The 25,280-nt window shown below is 37.4% G+C and overlaps 1 protein-coding gene across 1 annotated transcript in view; it reads right to left on the bottom strand.

Moving 5' to 3' along the window:
• The window catches only part of LOC104530977 (neuron navigator 2-like), a 96,670-nt gene that overhangs the window by 9,588 nt on the left and 61,802 nt on the right, over positions 1-25,280 (bottom strand). The window contains 14 exon segments of the mRNA XM_010175725.1: positions 583-751; positions 910-1,005; positions 2,724-2,824; positions 3,315-3,474; positions 3,994-4,147; positions 6,637-6,809; positions 9,402-9,547; positions 10,116-10,227; positions 10,946-11,029; positions 15,442-15,516; positions 15,636-15,659; positions 17,760-17,812; positions 22,880-23,068; positions 25,216-25,280. The exon segment at positions 25,216-25,280 is cut by the window's right edge and continues 21 nt beyond it. Of these exon segments, the coding sequence (XP_010174027.1) occupies positions 583-751; positions 910-1,005; positions 2,724-2,824; positions 3,315-3,474; positions 3,994-4,147; positions 6,637-6,809; positions 9,402-9,547; positions 10,116-10,227; positions 10,946-11,029; positions 15,442-15,516; positions 15,636-15,659; positions 17,760-17,812; positions 22,880-23,068; positions 25,216-25,280 (1,601 nt within the window).

Below are 25,280 nucleotides of genomic sequence, written 5' to 3'. Positions count from 1 at the left end.
AGCATTCAATTATTATCAGTATGATATAATGAAATTGATGAGAATTCTGAAAACCATACATTTTGAAAAAAATCCAGATTTTAATCTGTCCCATGAATTCTGGGATCCCTCCTTACTTGGTGTCTAAGGAGGGACTTTTCAGCGAGACCAATCAAGGAATTTAAATCAAGAATTTTTTTACTCTGCATGAAGGAAGTAACAACTATAGCTGTTATAAAGAGGTAATGAAATTCTGAGGCTTTATTAATTTAGAAGGTACTTTGCTGTTCAAACAACTCCATTATGTCCCTTGTGGTGTGAGGTCTTCTCCAGGACAACTCCAGGCATCAATATATGGAGAAAACTGCTGTGTGTGGCATTATTCCTGCTATTACAGGTTGAAAATTTGCTGAGTTTATAGACTTAGCATACTCCAAGTGCTGTCTTTATCAAAGGAAAATAGAAGGACCAGTAAATAAAAGGCAGGGATGGGAACAAGAAACACAATAAAAAAGTTTCTACCCCTCCAAGTTTCTTGACACAGCAGGCTTTGATAAAACTGTAACTAGTGAGAACTACAACAGACAGGTCAAACATAATTACCTTTGATGGTAACTGAAATAGTGTTGTTTTCTCCAACTAGATAGCCACAGGGCAACAGCTCAGGTGTCTCTGCACTATTAGTGCGTTTGATTTCTCCAATGCTGTAGCCCAGGACACTGTCTGAATTCAGTCCCAGCTGGCTCACAGGATCCACGTGGATGATGTACTCCTAGGGTGAAAGAGGGACATCAAAAGTTAGGCAGCACTGAAAATCTCAGTGACTTGGTTCTATGCTAGAATAGTAATAATCACAGCAAGTTAAATACTGCTCGGTACCATCACAATCTAACAGGAGAATTCAAGCACAGAGCAAACTGTACTACTAACCTTAAACAACCGTCTTACAACCCCATCCAGAACATCCCACTTGGTCTTGCCGCTGACTCCGATGCAGCCTATGAGGAAGGTGCGAGGCCTCGAATCCTAAATGCATAGAAATGTGAATTTAAGCAAATCCTAACTGTATCAGACAAGTTTGTTTAATATAATTAAAATGCTGGCTTTATTTTTTTTACTTTTTTTTAAATTATGAAGCATCTTTACCACGCTATATGGTGAATTCTGAACACTAGATGAAATCCTTCTTTTCTTCTAAAACATTTTCTACACTGTTGGAGTCACAAATCTAAAGAATACTTAAGTGGTACTGATGTTAAGTAAAAGATATTTATTAATCAGGCCACGAACAATTAAAAAACCTCTGAGAACATTCCAGCTTAGCAATAAGACAGAAAGACTCTTAGGAAAATTCGAGGCAGAAAAGTTCATGGCAGTCATTTTTCCATGACTTCACAATAAAATATTCTGCATTTGCAAAGTTTATTCTATTTACTTCTAGAAATGGTGCCATGGACACAGAAATCTAAATATATATATAAATGATACATGGTTACATGTATATATAGTTAGATGTAGAGAGAGTTTTTTATATGTATGTATATACAGCAACTGGTGGGTTATGTTTGTTATATCTCAGCACTTTAGTTGATAATTTTGTTTCTGATTTCTAAGGTAGATTAAAAAACAGAACACAACTCATTTTTTTATTCTTCTATAGCTGCACTCACTGTGAAACATTCACTGAAGAAAAACTAATTTCTATCATAAGACTTCAAGTTCAACTAAAATGTAAGGAATCATTTCCACGTGGTAATTTTACTGTGAGCACAGTGGAGTCCAACAGAATCAGCAATATCATTTCATTGTTCATTTGCTTATCCAGGGCTGCAATTTATTCATGCCAAATTGGTATTTAGTGGAAATATCTGCTTAGTCCATTTTATTTATAATTATTCAAATTTTTGTTGTCCCCCCCCCCTTACAAGAGACATCAAATTATTTCTTAACTACTCTTTTATTGGTACTCATAATGTGAAATGGCAAGGTCAGTGCTTGGTAAAGATTGTGTAGCACATTCATGCATGCATTACACACATGAGGTGGGCTACAATTTTACATCTGACATTTATTTGGGTATATAGGATTCTTTCAATTACTTGAGAATGGAGAATATCTGAAAGATGTCATTCAAAATGGGAAACTTGTACCAGAGAGGACAACTTAGACTAGAATGAGATCTCTCAGTTTGGATCCATTAAGTTCTTGCAGAATATTGTTTCCATTATTAGTTAAAATTTTATTGAAGTTTAACAGAAAGGCCCAAGATCTTTCTGCAGCTTTTAACATATCAGTCTTCAACAGATGTTATTCCAAGGTGCAGACTAGTCTGCTAACCTCCTTGACAGCAAAAGATTGGCCTGGTTTTCAGAGATACTACTGAAAAGCTTGAATTGTAATGTTATGACCAACACCACTGACACATGGTCTTGTCTAGCAATCCTGTGTTATCAACGTGCTTCATGGCCAGTGCTGATGGCACCAACAAGAAACTGTAAAATAAAAAACTATTGCAGGTGAGTCCATGAGTCAACCTGAACTGGTGGTGTTGGCTCTGAGCAGTTCCAAGGAAGCTGGGCCTTAGTGTCTTGGCTATCACTAGTGATACACCAATGAACTATTTTGCAGAGAAAATAAATAAATAATAATTTGCAAATAAAAGCCTCCAAAACAAATTGGATTTGATTCTCTGCTCCATTCCAAAGTCATTTATATTTCAAAGCCGGGGCTGAAAGACAACTCACCTCCTTCCATTTCATCTCATCCTGAAAGTTAACAACTATTTTGACGTGCCTGCCTCCTTCTTTCCGTGCAGAGCCATCTCCAGTGTCATCTAACAGCATATCTGTGAACAGAAACCATCAACAGGTTCACAGCTGTGTCTTAATAACACTGAAGACTATTCTGGTTTACACCAACACGCCTATTGTAGTCAAACACATCTGGGCTTCACATGCCCAGAGGTAAAATGCAAGAACTAGGTTTAATGCTTTGCCTACCAAATATCAGTATCACCCTTAAAAAGTGAAGGTCATTGAAAACTATTAGTCAGTTACTTGGTATTTTCCTTCCTGTGACATATCCCCTGACAAATGTACACCATTAAATGGCTTTAAACATGACTTTTCACAGCTGAGGTCATAATTGGACAACTCCAATCTAGGGTGTAGCAGACCTATGACGACATTTTAAAAGAAGGCTTTGTGCCAGCTCCTGACATATTTCCACACCTCAACTGTTAATAATTTTCATGCTTTTATTTTTCCATGGCTAACCAAACCAAATCTTCCAAGTGCAGGATAAAACCTGCCCACTGCTTTTCTAATTAAACTCACCGAGACTGGTTGACTCCGTGAGGTTCAAACTGTGTTGAGAGAGACCCACTGAATGTCTTGGAGAGGATGAAATAGAAACCTGAGACTGAGCCCTGCTGCAGCTGCCGTGGTTTTCAGATTTCAGACGATCATTTTCTGCTTTTAATTTTTCAATCTCACTCTTGAAAAGACAAGTCAGGAGTTAGAAGGCACAGTGGAAACGTACACTTAAAAGAGAGCAACATAACTAACTTCTGAATAAATACTAGTTTAGCAGAAATGCCAATTTCATAATATTTTACTTTTATTTTAATAAATTGATTATTTTTCGGAAACTTTTCAAAGTATCCTAGAAAACATAAATGTGCAAGCATTCACTAAACACTGAAAAGCAGCTACTTGAAGGCAGAGAGCATGGCAGCATTTTAAGAGGCTGCTGACAGTCAACGAAACGATCTCCCTGTAGGTTTCTAGGGTTGAAACAGTTTCAGCTGCAGAGTTAAGGGCAGCAGAATTCATGTGTTCAAACTGACTTTTAATGAAGGTACAAGGTTTAACACTGCCACAAAGCTAGACATAACTTTTCGTAAGCATTCAAAACCTTCAAATTTACCCTCTTTCAGATCTTTACAATGTGGCAGGTTGGCCAATCTTTAGCATATCGACACAGACTGCAATATTTGGGGTGGTTCTTTCTTACCTGCATTCTGTTCATCGCCTCCCGAAGCTGGTCAAGCTGATGAGCGGAGCTAAGAGCTTCTAGACGAATATCAGTCAGCTTCATCTCCTTGTCTCTTAGCTCATTTCGTAGCTGCATGACCGTTTCAGCTTCACTGTCAGTGCATTCAGAAATACTGAAGAAGATTGAAAAAAATAGATATTGAACGAGACTATTTGTTCCTGTTCAAATTGTGCTACTCCATCATTTATTAGGAAAAGAGGAAAAAAACCCCTTTTATTCTGCAGGAAGCAGGCAACAGTTTTGTCTCATTGGATCAGTGATACCATAAATCAGATATTAAATAGGTCATGGAAACATTAAGAGACTAGTGAAATAAATATGTCAGAGGGTTATTTTTCTTTAATCAGCGTCTGCAACAGAATTCTGGAAGTCACCTACTATTGGATAGTCTTCATTTTTTTAATGGTAGTTGCCATAAAGGAAAACTTCTAAAGCCAAAATCTAAATAAATTAAGGAGGTGCAGGCAGTAACAGCAGTTGGTTGGAGATTGATGAGTTTACAGACAGATTTAAAGCTCACCAGGTGTGCACAGCTGGGTTTCCCTGAACAGTTCTGGAGGGCTTTAGAACTCTACACCTACTGAAGCGTGATAAATTCCTGCTCGCTTTAAAGCACTCATGCTTAAAAAATTTTTGGTGGCGTTCTCCTTCCCTCCTCCCACAAAAAAAGATCCTGTGTGAGTAACATTTCAGCACATTCGTAAGTGTATCTATATAAAGATCAACTCCACAGCTGCATGCTTTCAGGAGATTTCATTTCTCCCTAAATCAGGTTAATGAGAGACATTTTCCCCACCAAAAAGCCAGTAAGCCAAAATACACAAATTTTACTTGTGCCCTTGCCTTCCCTCAGTTTGTGTATTTACTCTTTTCTCATGTTCAGCCTTTTGGCTTTCACGTCAAGATGAGACATATGCACACAACATTTTGATGGACAATAGATGGGATCATCGTTTCACAATTTGCTGGACTTGGATTTCTAAAGCACAATTTGCTGTAGTCACCAGAAACTCACTGAGTTAGGCTCAAGGGACTGGAGAAGCTTTTAAAAAAAAACAAACCACGGAGGATTATCTTTGGCTACTAACATTTCAACGTTATTATAAGGTTGGAAACTATTGCTATTGTTTTCACCTCTTCATGTGAAAACAAGTGATGGGCAAAACTTCAAGTCTGAGTATTTACTCAAATGCATTTGATCTGAAATTAGGCTGGAAGCTTTGCATGACATCTACAAGGTCGTAAGGCTGTCTGGAAATTACATGTTTCACAATATTGCCTCTTACAACTTTCTGTACATATTTATCCTACTCCAGTGATGAAGCTACTGATTGAATGAACAGAAAATTTGATTCACAAAGTTCTCCAAGCACATTCTAAAATGTGAGTTTAGACTCAAACCAGTGCAGTAACACAATTATTGATTTCACAGGTGGTCAAAACGAAGCATTAAGATTGCCTGTGACCTTCCCATGAACATAGAATGAGTTAAGCAGTAGAGCTGAAGTCCTGACTTTAAAATCTACATCTCATTCTCATATGCATACAAGCAGAACACTTATGGTTTGGTCCTACAGATGAGCCCACCATACAATAGCCTGCTGCTACCCAAAGGACACTTTTGTTTCTCACTCCTCTTCCCCAGCCTGCTCCTGGTCACGCCGCTGTCATGTCCCTATGCTTACGCAGCTCTGGCACTCATCAGAGTCTGATCGGAGCCCTGAGCTGAGCCAACCCAGCAACCTGGGGAAGAAACTGGTCACGTTTCTGTCAAATTCTCTCTCACATAATTTAGCATGTTGCATGGGCTCAGTGGAGCTGTCTGATCAGTAACAGAGCCAGGACAAGGGAACAACCAGGCACAGGTGGCTGGGGAGGTACAGAAGACACAAGGAGCGGATCATCTCCATTCATCAGGTACAAGCCGTTAGATGAGTCCAGCTGTATCACTAAACCATGCTGTTTGACTTCCAGTAAATCATTACCTTTATCTGAATTTGTCAGCTTAATTGGGAACACATCATTGCAGATTAGTACAATACGGACTGTCTTTAGCCAACAGAGAAAACAAAATCCCAGACTCGGCCTGGCGTGCTTCATTAACAGCAAGAGATGCAATTAATTCTGCACTCCAAGGTCACCCTGGTTATAAATACTCTTCATACTCAGTATGTTTTGCTGAGAAAGCACCCTAAGGAAATATTATTTTATATTATATTATACTACAGTAACGATGGAATGATTTTTGGTGTCCTAATGCAAAGGTCCTGGGTTGGGAGTCAGTTTATGTATCTTTACTTCCCTGAATATATCAATTCTACTTTTCTGTCCTCTGCCTGTAATCTCCTTTGACTACAGAACATTCAAAACAGGCAGTAGTTGCAAGTGTGATCTTTGCTCATTCTTTTGCCAGTGTGACAGGGTTAAGGACTTTATCAAAAACACGTAAGGGCATCCCTGCTTCTTTCTGGAAAGTGGCCTAGAGATGTCCCGTATGGAAAACACTGGATCTCTCCAAAGCTTGATATTTCTCTTTTCCTCTACCAACGCAGCAAGATGCTTTCCACTCCATTTCCTACTTAAAATTAAAAAATCACTTACAGAGTATTGGAATGGGAAGCTCTCAGCAATGGTGTTGCAACAGTAGAGTTATGGTGTGGTAGCTTGGGTGAAGAAGGTAACGAAGAATCAGTCATCTCCTCGATATCTGAATGAGAAGATGCTGACTTGGGAGATTTCTTTTTACCAAAAGCTTGTTTGAAGGAGCTGCGTAACTGAAAAAACAAGACCACAACAGTAGGCACATCGTTAAGGATGAAACCAGGCAAAAAAGCCACAGGATTAAAACTCTAACATGCAAATACTCCAGATGATACAGCCATACTCACATATATTTTAACATGGGTAAAAAAAAGATTAAAAAAGCTTTTTTTTTCCTTAACTATTTTATGAGATTAATAAGGTCAATAGAATTGGGTATCAACGCTTCCTGTTTTTAAGATAACTATTTTATAGCAAATTCTGTTCAGTGCAACAAGCTTTACGGCGATGTTGGAGCAACTTGCAGCTGTAATGTAAGGTGGCTCAGACAAGGTTAATGATGCTGAAGTGGTTAGACGGCTGGGTTAGCTTTGTATCGCATATTTTAAAGTAGGTCTTCCTTACCTCATTAACCTGCCGGAAGAAGCGCAAGCAAAAGGAAGTGGGGGAAGGAAAAAAAGACATATTTTAACAGATAAAGCCAGTGACAAGGAAAGCTTTGGATTTCTAAGACAAACATGACCAATAATCAACAAAGGCCAATAGTTTACTTTAAAACTGGAACCCTGCATTGTCCAAAACCAGGGGTTTTGAACAAGATACAGGCATTTTTGCATTACTTGAGGGAGACACCAGACCCAGATCTCTTAACTATTTAAATTATATTTTCTCCTTGGCTCAGACAGAATGTTTTGGCTAACAGTCAAGTCAATATTGTATTCTTCTGCACACAAACAGGTATCTCAGCAGGTGAAAAGACAATCTCCTCTACCTACCTGCAACTAAAATAACCTTTTTAATGTGACTGCCATTTTCCAAACAATAAAAATGAATATTCATGTTATCAAATTGATGTTATCCCAAAGTTATATTTCAACAGTTAGTGTTCAAGAACCTTTTGGACAATGCTCTTAGATATATGGTTTAACTTCTAGGATGCCCTGTGTGGATGGACTTGATGATCCTCATGGGTCTCTTCCAACTCAAGATACTCTGTGATCATTGTTTAACGCTATGATAAATTACATGTTGTAAACAGGTTGGCTTAATATGAGCTGAAAGTTATTTTTAAACTAGACAGACTCCTGTGGTGAGAAATGTTGAAAATCTGGTGTTTCAGCTCTGAACGGGCAGCTGCATTGTTTCTATATATAACAAAAAGATCTTGGGTGATAACTTCCTCAGTATTTGTGTAATAAACAACGTGTGAATCAGACTCAACTTATATATTTGCTCAGTAAATTAATGATTTAATCTTCAATTTTCATTTTACAGCAATGATGTAATTTTGAAATTTTTAATAACAACATAAAAGTACTGTCCTGTTTCTTCTACTCCACAAAAACTTTATTTATTTCACTTTATAATAAGGAGATATTTCCTTAACCTGCTTTAAAAATAGTCATCTGATGAATGAGAAGTGCAGGCTGATATAGGATAATATCTACCAGGTTACAATAACAAAGAAGAGTAGCTAAAGCAAAAACTTAAAAAGTGTTTATCTTAACTAAGGCTTAATGATTACAAAAGGTTTGTGTCACAAATTAAGAGTTCCTAGCAATTTAAAAATTGCAGCAATTTACTTTGTCTATAACTAATGTATAACCCAGCACAAGAAGGATTCAGAGATGACATTGTTTCCATTCAACCAATTATTTATGGAGCAGAGTGGAAATATTGCTGTTATGAAGGAGGTGGCAAGATGTCAGAATGAAACCACTGGGCTAAGAGAGAAATAAATCCAAGAACCTGCTCAGGAATCTGTTTCTTACAGTTCAGGAGCTCCATAAAACATTTCTGAGAGGATACTGTGCAAATACAAATCAAGCTTTTACCATCTTAAACCACATTTTGTAGCTATACAGATTTATCTGTACACCCCAAAAGATCCAGGGAGATTTAAAAGCAGTGGGAAGGAAGAGGTGCTTTACTGGCTACAATAAAGGATCTAGCGACTTTAGTCCCAACTACATCAGACTAGGTCACTAAGTCAGTTATAGTCTAATTGAAAATGGAGTTTAATATAATGTACCTTTCCTCCAGTATAGGGTACCTTGTACACAGTACATGATGAGCAAAGAAGGAAAAATGGGAAATGAAAGGTGAGTATTGCAATATCTTGCAAAATAAATGTCCATCACGATAAATTTTTAAAGACTGGTATTGTTTTGTTGTAAAACTCCATGGTAATGTTCAAAACAGTTCTCAAACTGTTTAACATGTTAACTTAAAAGAAAAAAAAGAAGTTAAAAATGATCTCTCATTGTGGATTTGTTTTACTTTACTGACAGACGTTGAGTTTTCCCTGAGGGTTGGACACCCTACTTTTAGCCAGAACTGATCTTTGACAGCCCTTTCTAATTTAAGACTGGCCTTTTGGTTGTTAAGCTAAAATTCAATCCTATGCAGAGTCAACACGAGCATATACATCACTTACAACTCAATTAAGCCTTCAAAAGAGAGTTTACACAGGATTTAAACAGCACATAGTCCTTGTGCTGACCTGCTGCAAGAGGGGAGGAAGGAGGAGCTGAGCGGCTCGATTTCACCGAGCATGTTCTGACAATTTTATAGAAACCTCACACAATCTGTTAAATTACACTCACCCAGTTCTTCCTCTTCTTTTTCTTTGAATCACTCTCGATGTTGCTTCCCACACTGGAGTGACTGGTAGCACTGTTAATACTGGAGACGCTATCTGATGAGTGCTGCCTTCGGATCCGCAGGTCTGAGGGTTGAGCAGCTCCAGGTCCTGAATACGAATGAAGGCGGTGTCAAAATTGTGTAAGAAATTTCATAGAAGTGGAAATTACTGGGATAAGTAAGAGAAGTGAGATAAGACAGGACTACATTCAGACTTAATATCGGAAATTACTGAAAATGCTGAAGAAAGTAAAGCCAAGTGCCTGACAGCTCTGAAATGGGGATCTCTGCTCCCTGCTGCTTCACATCAGTGTCTAGATTACTAAATTACTAAATATATAATAAATACTAAATTACTAAATGATTACTAAATATATAATATATAATAATTTACTAATTACTAAATTACTAAATATTTACAGTAAATTCAGTGAGCTCACACTGAAGGTGGAAAAGCTTTGTTCAAACACCTTCTTGTATCTAACACATCCATATGCTTCTGCAGAACACGCTATTTACACAGATACCCCTTTCAAATCCCCACATGATACCAAAACAAGTAACTAGAGCATGATCGTGAGACAAAGCTGATCTCCAACAGTTACATCAGATATTACCAAGAGGTCTAAAGTCTCATGAGCACTGTATAGTTGCTAAATGTAGTGCTGCCTTCTCACCTTTGCAGTTGAGCTCAGGTGTGTTGATGACTCCATTGATGGCAGCCTGGGCAGCAGCATTTTGCTTCTTCAGTAGTTCAATTGTCTTCCTTAACTCGTTCAGTTCTGAGTCCTTTAATAAGAAAAAAAAAAAGGTGATACATTGGAAAATTCAGATAGTATCTAACTCCTCCCAGGAAACCACATTTCAATCTAAGCATTGGTAGAGTTCTGAGTCCTTTAATAAGAAAAAAAAAAAAGGTGATACATTGGAAAATGCAGATACTATCTAACTGCTTCCAAGAAATCACATTTCAGTCTGAGCACTGGTAGTTGATAGAGAATTTATGGAATATATATGTACAAGGAGATGAAAATGAGGTTTGCTATACCTGGGGAAGGACACCTCAATAAACTGCAAAACAGCTTGGTTATTACCATGCAAAAAAATGTACATGCTCTGGAATACAGAAATAATGTATATTAAAGTATACTGTCCAAAACCACAATGCTGCCTGTCTTGCAAAGATTGTTCTTGGTGTTTCTCTTAAACATGCACATGTGTGGATGTATCATGAAGAAATTTATTACAAAAATATGCAATACTGAAGATTTGTTTACAAAGCAACAATTTATAGGACTAATCTGATCAGTTGCCACAACATCCCAGTGCGGAAAATGAGTATTTTATACAAAATTTTTATTACATTTCACTCTGTCACACCATAATTGAGGAAACTAAGGCAAATGGCATATGTGATTTCCACCCCCCGCCCACAACTACAGAAGGAGCATGAGCAACAATGATGGAAACAGAAGTTAAGACTTCCCAAAATACTTTTCAAGCTTGCCTTTTGTTCTGCTGTCATGGTCAGGCTCTGCAGTCTGATCGTCATGTTCCCCAGGCTCTGCTCAAATGCTGCCACCAGGTGAGCCTGAAAGTTAAACCATACAGAAGTAGTTTGTTCTCCCCCTCAAAACAAGAATATTTCTCCAGCTATTAAAGTGGAACACTTAGTGAATTGCACTGTTGGTTGTGTAGATGATATGGAGAAAATAACCCTGATTAAAGAAGGTCAAACGAGTAGAGCATACATTGTGAAAATACTTGCCAATGATTCACCAGGAACTATTTAATTGTGGAAAATGAGAAATGCCAAAGGTAACAGAGCAATTTCAAAGCTGTAGAAAATGACAGCCCTTTCATGTACAACTACCAGCAGTACACTATGAAATGATGCAGTTTTAGGCTATAAACCTGCCCTGCTCGGCAGCAGCTGCTACCAAATGCTTTAGAAAACGCAGACGCAGGAGTAACGCTGTGACCTGGCACATCAGTAGGTTTCCTGGAGGTGGCTCCTCAGTCAGCTGCTACATCCAATTCTTTGATACCATGATTTATTCTGTAAAATGTGCAATCCTACGTCCAGAATACATTGAGAGTTGTATTCTCAATGGGAGCCCTAGGAGTTAAAGTCCTTTGAAGAACCACATCTCAAACTTAATCCAGTTCATGTACTTTTGTCAGTTGTTTAAAGCTGCTTGGATTTTGTGACAAATGCAAAACACATTTTATCACTTTTTTGAAATAGAAAGACATATGAGATTAATTTTTTTTTTTGAAACATGTCACAGATTAAGTAACTGAGGCTTTTAAAGGATGCTTTAGGGGATACACCTTGTCACCTGAAAGTATTCCTGATACCAAAAAGGCATGGAAGGATGTCCTTGGTTATCTAGCCATGTCCCCAGGCTAATGCAAGCAACGACATGAAAAGATCTCCTGTCATAAAATGTACAGAGGAAAAAGAGACAAATCCATCCGTATTTCTAACATCTCCTGCTCTTCATTTTTGAAATCCCACTTAATCTTTGACTTTTTCTGTGGGCCTTTATTAGCACGGATAAGGTTACTTAGTAATAGTTTTCAGGTACCCTCACACAGTTAAGGTAACTCTTGCCACAAAGCTTTTCACAAAAAGTCTAAATCTTTCCTCAAAGAATATTAAAAAAAAATACAAAATGTCACTCCTAAGTTTTAGGAGGATACCCTAAACAGTAAAATAAAATAGAAAACAGTAAAAAACCAAAAATATAAAGCAAATTTTCAGATAGATGAAAGCCAGACAGAAAACTTCCAAATAGACGACTATTTTCCTGGTGGATATTTAAGGCAAAAAGATGCTGGAAGTCACAAAGGGGGAGATTCTCACTGTGCTACCCCAACAGAAGAACTCAGAAAGCCAAGTCAGTCAGTTCAGTCCAGAGATGCCTCCTCTGCAGCGAGGGGGAAGGACGGAGACAGGACCACTGCAGCACGATATACCTGCATCGAGCTCCAATATTTGAGTGCACCTTGCTTGCAACACGTGCTAAACATCACCTGGTGCTTGGCCAATTACTCTTTTTTCTTCTCCCATGAAGCACTGAGAACCCAATGTTGATAATATTAAGGACATCAGCTAGAAATTGAAAATGACTCAGAAAGTAAAAGGAAGGAAAAGTAAATTCAGAAAGGAACTAAATAAAATGGAACTACATTTCTAGTGCCATGATATGGCCCCGTTTTATAGATATGCAAGTATATTTATATGCATGTGCACAAATAACTGAACACAGGCATAGTTCAATATATTTTTGTCTCCTTAGCCATAATAATCTATGCTAACAACAGAAAATAATATTTTATTTATCTATTAAAAATAATTCTATGCACATAACAATTAAAACTGTGCAAAATCTTTCCAAGCGGAAAAGGACATTCTTTCACCTAAACATATACAGAATAGTAAAACCTTTCACAAAGCTATTCCAGACTTATTCAGCAGCAGCACACAGCTGACTTATCCTAAATAACTGTTCTCACATTCGCAATGAAAACAAACATGAGCAGTACAATAACACCGGGATGTGCATCTCTCATTCCCATCAGCCGCTATGAAAATAAGCAGAGCTGAGACTGTGAGAAAATAGCAAAAAGTAATTTAAACCCTCACGCTACACATGTATGAAAATCTAAATATTTATTTTAAAAACACAGACTGCAAAGCTTCTGCTGGGGAGGATGAACAGGGAACAACAAAAGTGATATTCAGGAATCCGCAGCAATACTTTGCAAAAACAAAACATACACGGGCGAGCGGGACCGCATGGATTAATAACAGGATACAAACCCTTCATGCTTTGACCTGAACCTTAAGAAAAAGTTGCTCTTGTAAAATTGGATCAGGCATCATCTTGAAATTATTTCTATCTGGAAATTTTTTATTGAGCTTTGAAAAAGAGTTATCTTTGCTTCCTAGCTCGAGCAAAACTTTTCAAATTCTTGCCCCTGATGGCCCGAGAAGCATCAAAGGTGCAGTGTCTACACAGGAAAATTCAGGGGATAGTTAGTAAATTAAATAAAGAAATGAATTCAAATTGCCCAAGTTAAAAACATTTTACTAAAAAAATCTTGTGTAAAAGAAATGCCCACAAAGCAATGTCTTAGCAAATAGCATTTATTATTCTTAATTTTTTTGGGAACAGACCTCATCTTTTACATGGAAAAAGGGTGAGTTCTCTGAAAAGAGGTGGCTAGAGAGTGAAATCTACTACTGGGACAGTTATAGCAACATCTCTGCAGCAGAACGTTAATGATTTATTGGCAAATAAGGGGCAGGTTCAAGTTTAAGAACTTTAAATAGCATGAATAAAAAAAACTAGAAAATTTTAGTAAAGTGAATGAAGCAAAAATGGAATATTACCAAAATAATAAATGATGCTAACTTTTTGGGGGGAAAAAAATCCCTGAAAAAAATAAATCAAACCCAAATGACTCCAAAACAACAACAAAAAAAGTACAGCAGCAGCATAGGTTAAAAACTATTCCCTCCAAAGACACTGGTAGTAACCACAGACAAATTCTTGGGCAAATTAATGGCAGCTGGGGCAAGCACAGAGCAGCACATGCTACTCACTGCTCTTGGAGATGGGCTACTAACTCCTGTGTTGAGCAACCACCTACTGAATCTGAACACCATGTGAAGAAGAATGCAACAAAACTAAGGCAGGGTGAGATGACTTGCACAGCTAAGTTCCTTGTTTGAAGGACACAAACTGGGTTATTTAACAACATGATAAAAAAAAAAAATGTATGCAAGGGAATCTGGTCCTGCTTCCTCACATGTAAAAGAAGCTTCTGGGTGAAAACCAACTCATGTATCCAGTCCCCTTTGTATTTGAAAGGTAAAGATGAGATTTAATTTTTGGAAGATTTAAAAAGTTTTTTCTTTTCCTGATGGGAAAGTGACTGAGTGGTTACATGCAGTCAAAGCCCTTTTATTTGACTTCTCCAATAACTGTGTTCTTGGTTTTCCTTTTCCATTCTGCAAGCTGGATGAAGCGCTGTGATGCCTGCAGTGAACATCACAGTAGATCTCCCCCCATGAATCCTTCTGGGGATGGGTGTTACTGCTCAGATGAAAGCTGTCCTTTCCTGCACCAAGTTTCATATTCCACCTATTCAGAGAGCTGATGGACAGGAATGTCCTCTTCAGTAGCATATGTTCTGATGTTTATTCATTCCCACAAACTAGGATGTCAGTATGATCCGATCTGGTGACTATTCATCCGTAGCTTATTTACTCTAGAATTGCTTATTTTTCTAGCAAGCTTCTGTTTTGCAGATTTTTGCTCTCTGTGACTACAGCACAGAACACACAAACAAACTTGCTCAGGGTCATACACAGTGTTGCCTCAACACCTCCTGGTTTCCACATATTTTTTTTTTTTTCCAAGTGTCTTATTTTATTTATCAAATTCCTCAGAGGAAAAAAGCAGAAGTATTGTCTACACTGATTAAAAATAAGGTATGTCCACTCTTTAGGTCTAACTTAAAATTAGTTCTCAGAGCCCCTTATGCCACTATTACCTATTATGCCTATCATCATCTTTATACTATAGCAAAATCTAATGCATTTCAATCCACAATTCTACTAGTTTTTATTCCTACAATTTATAACCTTCATCTATATCTCAACCCACCCAAATGCCAAAGCAATACACTATTTATAAAAAGACCCCATCATCAATGATTTTCTCAAGATCTGAAGATGGTTTACATCTATATAAAGTCAAATGAACATTAAAAATCAGTATTTAAAGGCAGGCAGAAGACAAGCCAGTAGGAAAGAGGATGTTATTTTTGGAAAGGTCCCATATGTATGGATTTATTTTTTTTAAACACATAACAACATGAACTGAATGTTATACATGTGAAATCTTTTTGTCACTTAGAAAAACTGGGGTGGTAACTGCTGCATTGAATGCATTCCCTGTTAGTGTTTGTTCTTGGAGTTGTACTCACGTTGGCAGTCAACTGAGTTGTCAGAGCTGACACTTTTTCCTGGGATGCATCCAACTCTCTTCGTAGCTTGCGAATCTATATATTTTAAGAGAGCACTTTACTGCACCATAATATGGAGAAATAAAATAGCAAGACACGAAATGCAGAGTGTCTTGACAGAACATTTATGTCTGTCAAACACGATGTGCTCTTACCTCTGACTGGCACTTCTCTTCAGGCTATAAAATAAAAATGGAGGAAATACATGAGGATATGATGACATAACCAGCCTGACAAATCTATAACTTTTTTTTTTCCTTCCCCCATTTAAAAACCTCTAATGTGAATTCCTTATTTAGGACTCCCACATCCATATTCAATCTAAAATAATCTCCTAATTTTTTTACTTTTCAGGAAAAAAAAAACCACCCAGGCCCCTTGTAAAGTAGTACTTCTTATAGGAGGGAATTTGGGCTCCTTCCCAGCCTGCAGAGCAGTGCACCTCTGAGGTTGAACCATGGAAGGTTGAAGTCCTGGCTCCATGCCTAAGGGACTGCATGAGGTTCTCAAGAGCTTGGGCTGTCACAGAACATGGTTGATCCTAGGAAATTCCCTTCCTCCCACACTCACTCTTCCATGGGATGGAGATCACCTTTTTGCATTCCAAAGTGATGTGGGGAAAAAATAAAAAAATCACTCCTATTCATGTGCTGACTGGGCACTGTGATGACGAAAAAGTGAGGACACACAAGTAGTTATCTGAGGATGCAAAGTGGACGCACTGACCATCCGTTGTGGTCTGCATGATAAAGCTGTGGCTGCTCTGGCTTGTTTCTAACCAAAGTTATCAGCTAAAGAGAAGCAGATGGGTAGGAAGTTACACACTCCACTGTTCTTATGTAAACATGTCCACTACCAGCTACCATGAAAATTATAGCCCTCAAACCACACTATTAAGAGCCACTGGTGCTTGGGCAGCAAACACATAAAGCAGCAGCTGCTGAGTTCTCTCCTTGTGGCTCTCATGGTTAGAAACAACAGCCCAGAGGAAAAGGTCTGTTCTCCAGCCTTCCAATACGTTATCTGTTTTGACTTCATATGGACCTTGCCTGAGGCAAAGTCAATAATAAAAGGCAGTATTTTCAATTTATTATCAAGGTCTTCAGGCCATGCTACACATGTTGCTTGCTAACAGTGAAATGTGTATGTGAAATAACGCTCAATAACACTATGTTGGCTTGACAGACTTCACAGACAGTTATACGTGATCATCCAAGAGCAAGTTCTTCCACGTACTGGTGTATCACATATGCTTGCTTCAGGCATGGATGTGTGGTAAGCATGAAGCTGCACCATACTTGCATAACAATTTGAAATTACAAGATATTGTTCAATTAGCACAGCTTACTGAAATAATTATTATTCACTTTTTTTAAAGGCTTGTGCTTTAGGAAACCCCCAAAACTGTGATCATAGCGTGCCAGGAATACATAAGCCACCTTTAATCTGACTCACTTGGGTATTACCAGCAGTGAAGGCACTGGGAATGAGCCATCAGTGCCAAACACTCTGTACAGTCTTGTGTGGGCTGGAACCTGCTGTGCCCTTGGGTCAATGCAGTGAACACCCCAACTAGCTAAAGAAAAACTAGGCAAGACAGGGTCTGCATGTTGCAGCCCCACCTTCCCATTACAGCACAGGTACAGTCTTAACTTACAAAGTCTTTCATAGTATATGTTGAAATGGAAAATCATTCTGAGACTATTAGAAGAAAACAAGCAAATACAACACCCATTTTAAAACCCCCTGTATTTTCAAACTCCAGCAAGCCTTATTTTAGGATCAGATAACCTAAATGAATACATACTTTTGGAGAAAATATTACTAGTATACTGGACAAATTAATTCTTTAGAATTATTAAAATCTGTGCATTAAAAAACTTGCCTAAACTTCTTTAGTAGCAAATCATTAATACAAGGCTGGAATGACCTTATTCAGCAAATTCTGGGGTGCTTTAAGTAATGAAGTTCAAATCTCAAATCTGCTGAGATCCTTTGTAGAAAAACCTATTTAGTGTAGTTGTAAAATACTGACTAAAAAAATAAATTGCTGCTTTTAGGTCATTAATATCTGTGTTTAATGAGGATACTGCTAAATATCCACAGACATCTTTATGAATGTAAGCATTTCTTTCACAGCTAGCATTCAGACCACAATCAAATGAAAAGTGTTTTTTTCCCCCTCCTCCTTGAATGGCAAAAAACAATCATCACAATAAAATGAGTAAATTCAATAATTTTGATTAGTAAACCCAAATTATTCATTTTATTATACTCACTGTTGAATAAATAGATGATGTACTGGATACCAAAGAGAGAGAAGAACCATGCACTAAAGGAAAGAAAATAAACACAATAAATATAAATTCAGTAACCACACAGTAGAATCAGCATAGATCATCCACTGCCAACAACCAGCCCTGCTGAAGAAATACTTTCACAAATTTAATCATCTATGATAAATTATATTACTGCACCAGTAATGTACAGTTTGAAGAATGCACAGCCAGGTAATACAATCCTCCAACTCTGATTTGGTAAAGCTGTTTTAACAATTTCATAATACTTGTTTTTTGGGAAAACGAGGTGTGGTCAAGAGGATTAAAAAGAAAAGTTTCAATTAAGATTTGTTCAGAAATAAATACTTCTTTGGATAGCATATCTTAAGACTCTTGCAAAAGGGATTAGTCAAGATAAAAAAAATCCAACAAATTAACTGAAATGCAGAAGAGATTACATGAAAACATGGCTACAAAACCTTTTCTGGAAAAGAATCTGTTTCAAGCAGCTTTTGCATTTAAAGATCCATTCAGTACAAGATAGACATATGCATTGATTGTCGAGGTTGTTACCATCATCCTGGTGCTAGGATTTACATATAAGATAATTTTATTTTTGATTATGCTATTAAAAAAACCTACCTGAAGCCATTCTTTCTGCTACTGAAACATGCAAAATTCTGCTACATGCTAAATTACCTTTCCTTTATTTTTATTTTTAGAAACAAAACACATTTTACTGAAACTTTCACTCAAACTTCAGGTAACTTCATACAAATCATATAAAATCATGTTAAATCACTTTTTCTTTCATCTAAATCCTCCAGCCAAAAAATTAAGTTCAGAAAAGCTGCCATTTTGCTCTAATTACCTACTGCAATTCTCCTACATTCATAATAAATGGGCTCTGCTTTCCCATTGACATTATATCCTAAGGCAAGGCTGGAAAGAGAAGTAAACAAAGTCTAAGTTGGCTTCTGGAGGAATTTAAGACAATTTAAAAAACCCACAAGAAAGTAAAAAAAAAAAAACCTCACACCCATTTGCCTTCTGGTTAATCATATTTTCAATTAAAATTATCTTTATAGTTAGATGTTAAGGACTGTACTGCATTAAGAAAATAAAAATAACTATGGTGAGTCAGACCCAGGATCTGTCTAATCGTGTGCTCCATCTCTGGCTGTGACTGCAGTGCATGTTTAGGGAAAAGAATGCAAGGAGGTGGCAGATCCCCGATGATTTTTTCCCCACGTACACCTTTGCATCTTCTGGGAATCAGCAGGGATGGAAATTTCTGAGATGGAAACTGTAGTCAGATCATTATTTTTCATAGTTGCTGTGACCTCTCTACCATTAACTTGCTCAAGTACTTCTGAATCTACTGAGACGTTTTGTCTGTAACAAAAAACTCTTCTTGTATTTAGAGAGAAAATTCTCTGCAGTTGTTTTAGACCTGCTGCTGAATCAGTAAGTTGAGTGTCTCCACAATCCTGTGATAAAAGAAGTAGTGGATAACCATCCTCTTTATAATGTACTAAATTATATATGATCACCTCCCTTCAGTCATCACCTTACCAAGCTAAAGATTCCTCATCTATTTTAACTCTCTTCATATCATAGATGCTATGCACTTAAGATCTCCTTGTACTTTTATTTTTACCTGCATTTTACCCATAGGATTGTCTTTTTCAAAATGGAAAGCCCAAAGTGCAGGCAACATTGCACAATGGACCCTCACAGAGAATATAATGTTATATTCTTGTTTGCTTCTCTCTATTCTTCCTTTGTGCAGTTTTTTACTAATAGAGAAGTATTCAAAAAATCAACCACACCCACTGGCCAGAGAAGAACAGATCTCCTTACAATGGATTGGGGCACACACATTTTTGAGTTAGCATCAGAATTTTAAGATCACATCAGGACTTTAAAGGAGGAAAGAAGACTCAAAATGAAAAAATGAAAAAAAAAGGAAAGAACATTTAACTTGGGAATCATACTCTTGCCTTGTAAAACATCACCACTGCATCGTCTGAATGGGTGTGTAATGTGAGATTTCTAGTTTCAAGGACAACTAAGGAGTTAATATTTTTTGCGTAATTTATTTTTAAAGTATCTGCAGATGGCTACTTTAAGGCTATTTAATTAGGAGCCTGAAGGCAGTTATGCTCTTGATGCGATTCCTGGATTTTGCAGTTAACATGCATCTGCACGCAGGCTACAAACCCAAATTGTTTTGGAGCTATTATTTTAAAGCACTATAAATGCATATGCAAGCATGTATCATTTTTAATGTTAGAAAAGAAACGGTCTAGCAGTGATCAACTGTCCAAAGAGCAGAAAGAACAACAGGTATTGCAGTCAGCAGCACAAAAAGGCATAAAAATTTATATCCCAACGCCAACGAATTTAATTCCTTTCTCTCGAGGAGGTTGAAGTATCAGGGTGGAACTGGCAGCAGCAGTGCTCCTGGGGAAGACTGATGGCCAAGGAACGGGGGAAACTGGATATCCCAGAGATCACTTAAGTTTTAGGTTGTGTTTTTTCCCCCTGAAGTTCTGGATATAGTTTGGAGACTGTTCCTGCTGGCACCTCTCCAGTCCTGAAAGCCTTCCTACCAAAAGAGTGACATATTGCAAGGCTGGCTAACCCTTCCACCTACGTGTTGTGCTGTCAGAGAACCTGACTGTACTTCACACTATGGAGACAAAAGGCTTTTAAGAAGAAATCCTGGCTGCCCTGTAAGAACCAAGTGTTTTGTAATCTTATGTGCTAATAAATAATTAACAAGTAGGATGGTAAGCTTTATTTAAGACCTTCATTGACATTGGTTGATTCTATAAAACCAATTTGTTTATTAACCACGAATTTAATTTCTATAATATTTTTTAATCTATTCTTTCAAGGTGAAGGTGAATTAGATCCACAGGTTTGAGAGCACAGGACAACATATATGCTATATTCAGAACCACTTGCTCATTTCTAACTTGTGATTCCCTGAGAAATAAGCAGAGCTAATGAGCACGCTACCCCTGCCTTGGGTACAGCCAGAGAAGAGACAGAAGAACTTTAACCTCAAGTCAAAAATACAGAGACTGTACCTAAACATTCATCCCATCTGGTAAAATATTGTCCTTTTAGGTGCCAAAGATTTAGGGAAATCTGAAAGGGACTTCTTCAGCATGTCCACTGTAGGGTCAAATTCCTTCCTTGTATACAAAAGTGATTTTTTTCACTGCTTCCAAGTCCATAGCTTGGTAGAGTTTTACTGGACTTCATTTTTATTGCCCCCTCCCCCTTTTTTTTTTTTACATGAAAGAAAAGCACTTTGTAGAACATTTGCTTTTCCTTTCCTTTTTTTTTTTAATGGTTTGTCCTCAAACATGTAATATTTATTAAAATTCTTCTACACTAACCTCTCTCATGGACAAGAATTTCTGAATTATAAGAGACAGTGTAACCTCCAACATGCCAAAATGGATTTGCTGCCATCTCAAGCGCACTTAAAAGACTAAGGTTACAATTTTTTGAGGATATCTTCAATAAAAACCTGAGTAAGTTTTGCTGTAGTAATGCTTTCAGTAAATCATCTAATGCAGATGCAGTGATTTAAATTCCTTCACCGATTATATTAAGGAACTCTTTAATAAGAGCAGGACTGTTAATCACAGAATGGAATTCAACTGATGAAGTATCCAGCAATCTTTGACTGTTCATCATCATCTAGCTTTCTGAAAGCATGGCACAAACAAAGGTTAATTCCTGCAAGGACACAGTTTTCAGCCCTACAGCATTATCCTAATAATTTTCAACCCCTAATGAAGATCCTCAGCCATGGGCCTCTAAAATACAATTAAATGTAATGGTGTTAGATTGGCTAAATTCAATAATTAATTAGCCCTCAATCTTTCTGGAACCATATTGAATACACATTTTCCACTTCTTCCAACGGTAGAAAACTGATGGGATAACCAGTACCTGAAGGAAGGCACTTTATGGCTCTTAAATGTCCCTACAAGCACTTCAGCATGGCTCCCATGCATGCCTGGCTCTAGGGCAGCAGCAACAACAGGGCGCTGGTATGAACACTGCCAAGTAAGTGCAGGTCTTCAGCAGTGGAGGAAGCAAGGCAGCAAAGGCTTGTGTGACCTGTTGTGATAAAGTACTTCATAGCTAATGAAGCTCCCAGTCCGTGCCAGGAATGAGATTTGAGACAGTGGAAGGTGTCCCATCTAGTGGAAGGTGTCCCTGCTCATGGCAGGGGGGTTGGAACTAGATGATCTTTAAGGTCCCTTCCAACCCAAATCATTCCATGATTCTATGACACAAAGAGCTAATGCTGAAAGAGCTTCCTATGAACCACTCCCAAAGCTCACCCTGGGCTTGACTTCTCCAAGTGCAACATGAAGGTTTTAACATGTGCTCATAGCTACACCTGCTACAGCCATAAGGTCTCTTGATCAGTAGCAACCAAACAAAATATTTATGTAAGACTTTGTCTTCTTCTATTTACATGGGCTTCTCCTATCAGGTATGATTACATATTTTAAAAGACAATGAGGAATTAAAAAGGAGTCTAGATGTTTTGAAGAACTACTCAGGTCCTGCCTCCAGCAGCTGTGTGATATCAACCCAGGACATTCAGCAGAAATAAAAAAATAAAGGCAATTTGAATATAAATACTGGAAATATTAACTGGGACAGAAACAACAGTCTGGCTGATATCAATTATTTATGCTACAAATAGAAGTGTGGAGGCTCAGGTTCAGGAGAATAGTCCTGTTCAAGGAAACGCTTTAATAAGCTAACCCTAAGCATGAACACCAGTCATTTTGAGATCACTAAAACTGAAACACAGGATGCGTTTTGAAAGTTTCTTGAACAGTGATGGTCCACGTACAACACATACATGCTTCCCCATATCTGACCAGAAGGATCACTGAATGGGTATCACCAGAACAATGATGACAAGGACTAAGGTTTTATCTAACACAGAGCTCCACGCAGAGACCTGTGGTCTGAAATGACCCCTATGCTGAACTAAAAAGCATCAAATTTATAATTGCTATATGTGAGAATGCCATCTCCTGATCATTTCCAGCACCATCACATACTTTACTGACCTTCTTCAAAGCCATCGCGGAAAGAGCCAGACCGGCTCATTGTTCTGCTTTTCTCATCCAGGGACATGGAGCTGTTCCTGAAGCGCGTATCACTATAGGGGTCGTAAGGACCATCTGCATTGGAAAGGCTGTGGGTCCGTAGCATGGTTGGATTTGACAGACTCATCTGGGCTGCAGTGGTTGGGCTTGCTATAAAGTCAAGAATAAACACCAATTTATTTGCGCAACCACAAATTTTCATACCTAATTTTTTGTGCAACTACCAAAACACTTTTTCTATTTTCTTTAAGACACAAATTTTTGATGTCATCCTCTCCAGGCTTCGCTATTTTTCTAAATTCAATGAATTCAAATAAGAGGTATGGAAATCAAGCTAGTAAAAAAGAAAACTCAAGTAAACAAGGTCATTTTAAACATTGGATGGTATGTCTATGCTTCTACAGACAAGCTCAGTCAACTCACTAACACCTTGTAGGCACAAACTAATTAAACCTCATTTAATTTGGAACCGTCCTTCCTCAAAAAGGACTACCATGCCCGAAGGAATTTAAACTAGTATTTTGCCTATATAGAACAGGCCTTATGAACTATCTCCTCCAAAGCCTTCAGGTTCTCTGAAAATGACATTTTTCTATGTATTTAAGTCACAAATTCTTAAGAGCTTTAGTTTCCTAATAGTTGTATATTTCAGAATTGTTTCTTTCCACTATGAGGTCGTAAGAATTATAAAATATCAATTTTGTGTCAAAAGTCAATACTCTCCCAGCCAGTGTTTAGAGTACAAAACTTCTAATCCAGTTTCACTTTTTTTAAAAATAACTTTTGTGCTAAAATTATACCTGTTATAAACTAAGAACTAGTTGATTTGTAGGAAAAAAAAAATTTAAAAAAAGAACAACATAATTGTTGTTCAACTGGCAGGTTCCTCTTGGTGTGCTGTCATTGTCTGTTTCTATACACACCAGCAACTGACACAGACTATTGTGGAAGATATAATAATTCAGTTTAAAAGTGGCTAAACTTTCATATCAACATTTGCTGCTAAATTAAATGCAGTGACCTCTCTTGACCCCAACATCTACAAGCTCTTTTCTTATGCACACAAAAAATATCTTCGTTTTTTAGGATTAACTGCTGTGGCCAAACAGCTTCTGAAGCTTATTAATGTAAATAATCTTCAATATTCTCCATAAAGAGTTAACTTTCTGGGCCTATGACTACACTTTTTTTTTACCATTAAGGTACTTCCATGAACCTTCATGACAGTTTGTCAGCTGTTGGCAATGTAATTACACTGTGTGTATATTCAGTTGAACTTTTGTTAAGTGTCCGTTTATTTAAAGCTGTTTACTTAATCTGTTTTGGTTTTTTTTTAGCACACTCAAAAAAAGGCTCTAAAATGTCACTAGTGCAACTCAAAACTGCACCAGAAATAAGTGACTGTGTAAGCTGCTGCAAATTCACATAATGAAGAAGTTCACCAGTATAGGCTTAACTATTTTGCATATTATTTCTTTATCGTTCTAGGAAAGATGGAGAGGCTTCTGAAAGTCAAAAAGAAACAGAAAAAGTCTGTTCAACATAGTACTTTCCCAATGTCACTTAACTTAAAGATGACATATATACTGTTAGGATAGATTTATACACCTAAACAAACTGCAACGGCGACTAAATAGCATTTAATCTTCACAGCTGAGAGGAGCACCACTACCACTTTCAATCAGTTTATTTCAACTGCTGATATGGTCACCTAAAATCTGCAATGCTTTATGGATCCTGTCAATTGACTTTTATTGTTTCCTTCATTTAAAAAGTGTTTTCTTTTATCAATGTAATTAAGTGAAGGAATGGCATTTTTTCTGACTTAAAATTCTTCTTTTATATATTGTTTCAGACTGAGCTTTGTGCAATTTTCCAACAAATCACTTGAAAAATACATACAAAGATAAAATACCTTCAAATGATAAGACTGGTGCTTATAGTACGTAATATCCTTGGATTTAAAAGCAATATTACTAAACTGGTAGTCAATGTCTTAAAGTCCTTTAAACACACCAACGTGTGATATTAACAAGCAGCTCTACGGAAGAGCTCACAATTTGTATTAAGGCATCTGATCACTCCCAGAGAAGTATTTTCAAAGAGTTACTGCTAGTATGGCACCTTTGGGCATACAAGATAATAATGCTAATGAGTCACACTCAATTCAATGAAAGTGTTTCCTGAAGTTGAACTTGGGACTCAGGAGCTGCTGAAAGAAAATTATATTGTGTAATATGCTATTTTCAAGACACACAATGTATTGCTATGATTATCCAAACAGATAATTAATTCACCAAGCTGTGAGAAGTTAAATCTAGTTCCAGAGGGTGATGTTATGCTGGATCCAGATGAAAATGGA

Source organism: Antrostomus carolinensis, unplaced genomic scaffold (assembly GCF_000700745.2).
Source record: "Antrostomus carolinensis isolate BGI_N321 unplaced genomic scaffold, ASM70074v2 scaffold6549, whole genome shotgun sequence".
Classification (NCBI taxonomy): domain Eukaryota; kingdom Metazoa; phylum Chordata; class Aves; order Caprimulgiformes; family Caprimulgidae; genus Antrostomus; species Antrostomus carolinensis.
The sequence above is the reverse complement of the archived record's forward strand: the minus strand, read 5'-3'. Positions and strand labels throughout refer to the sequence as shown.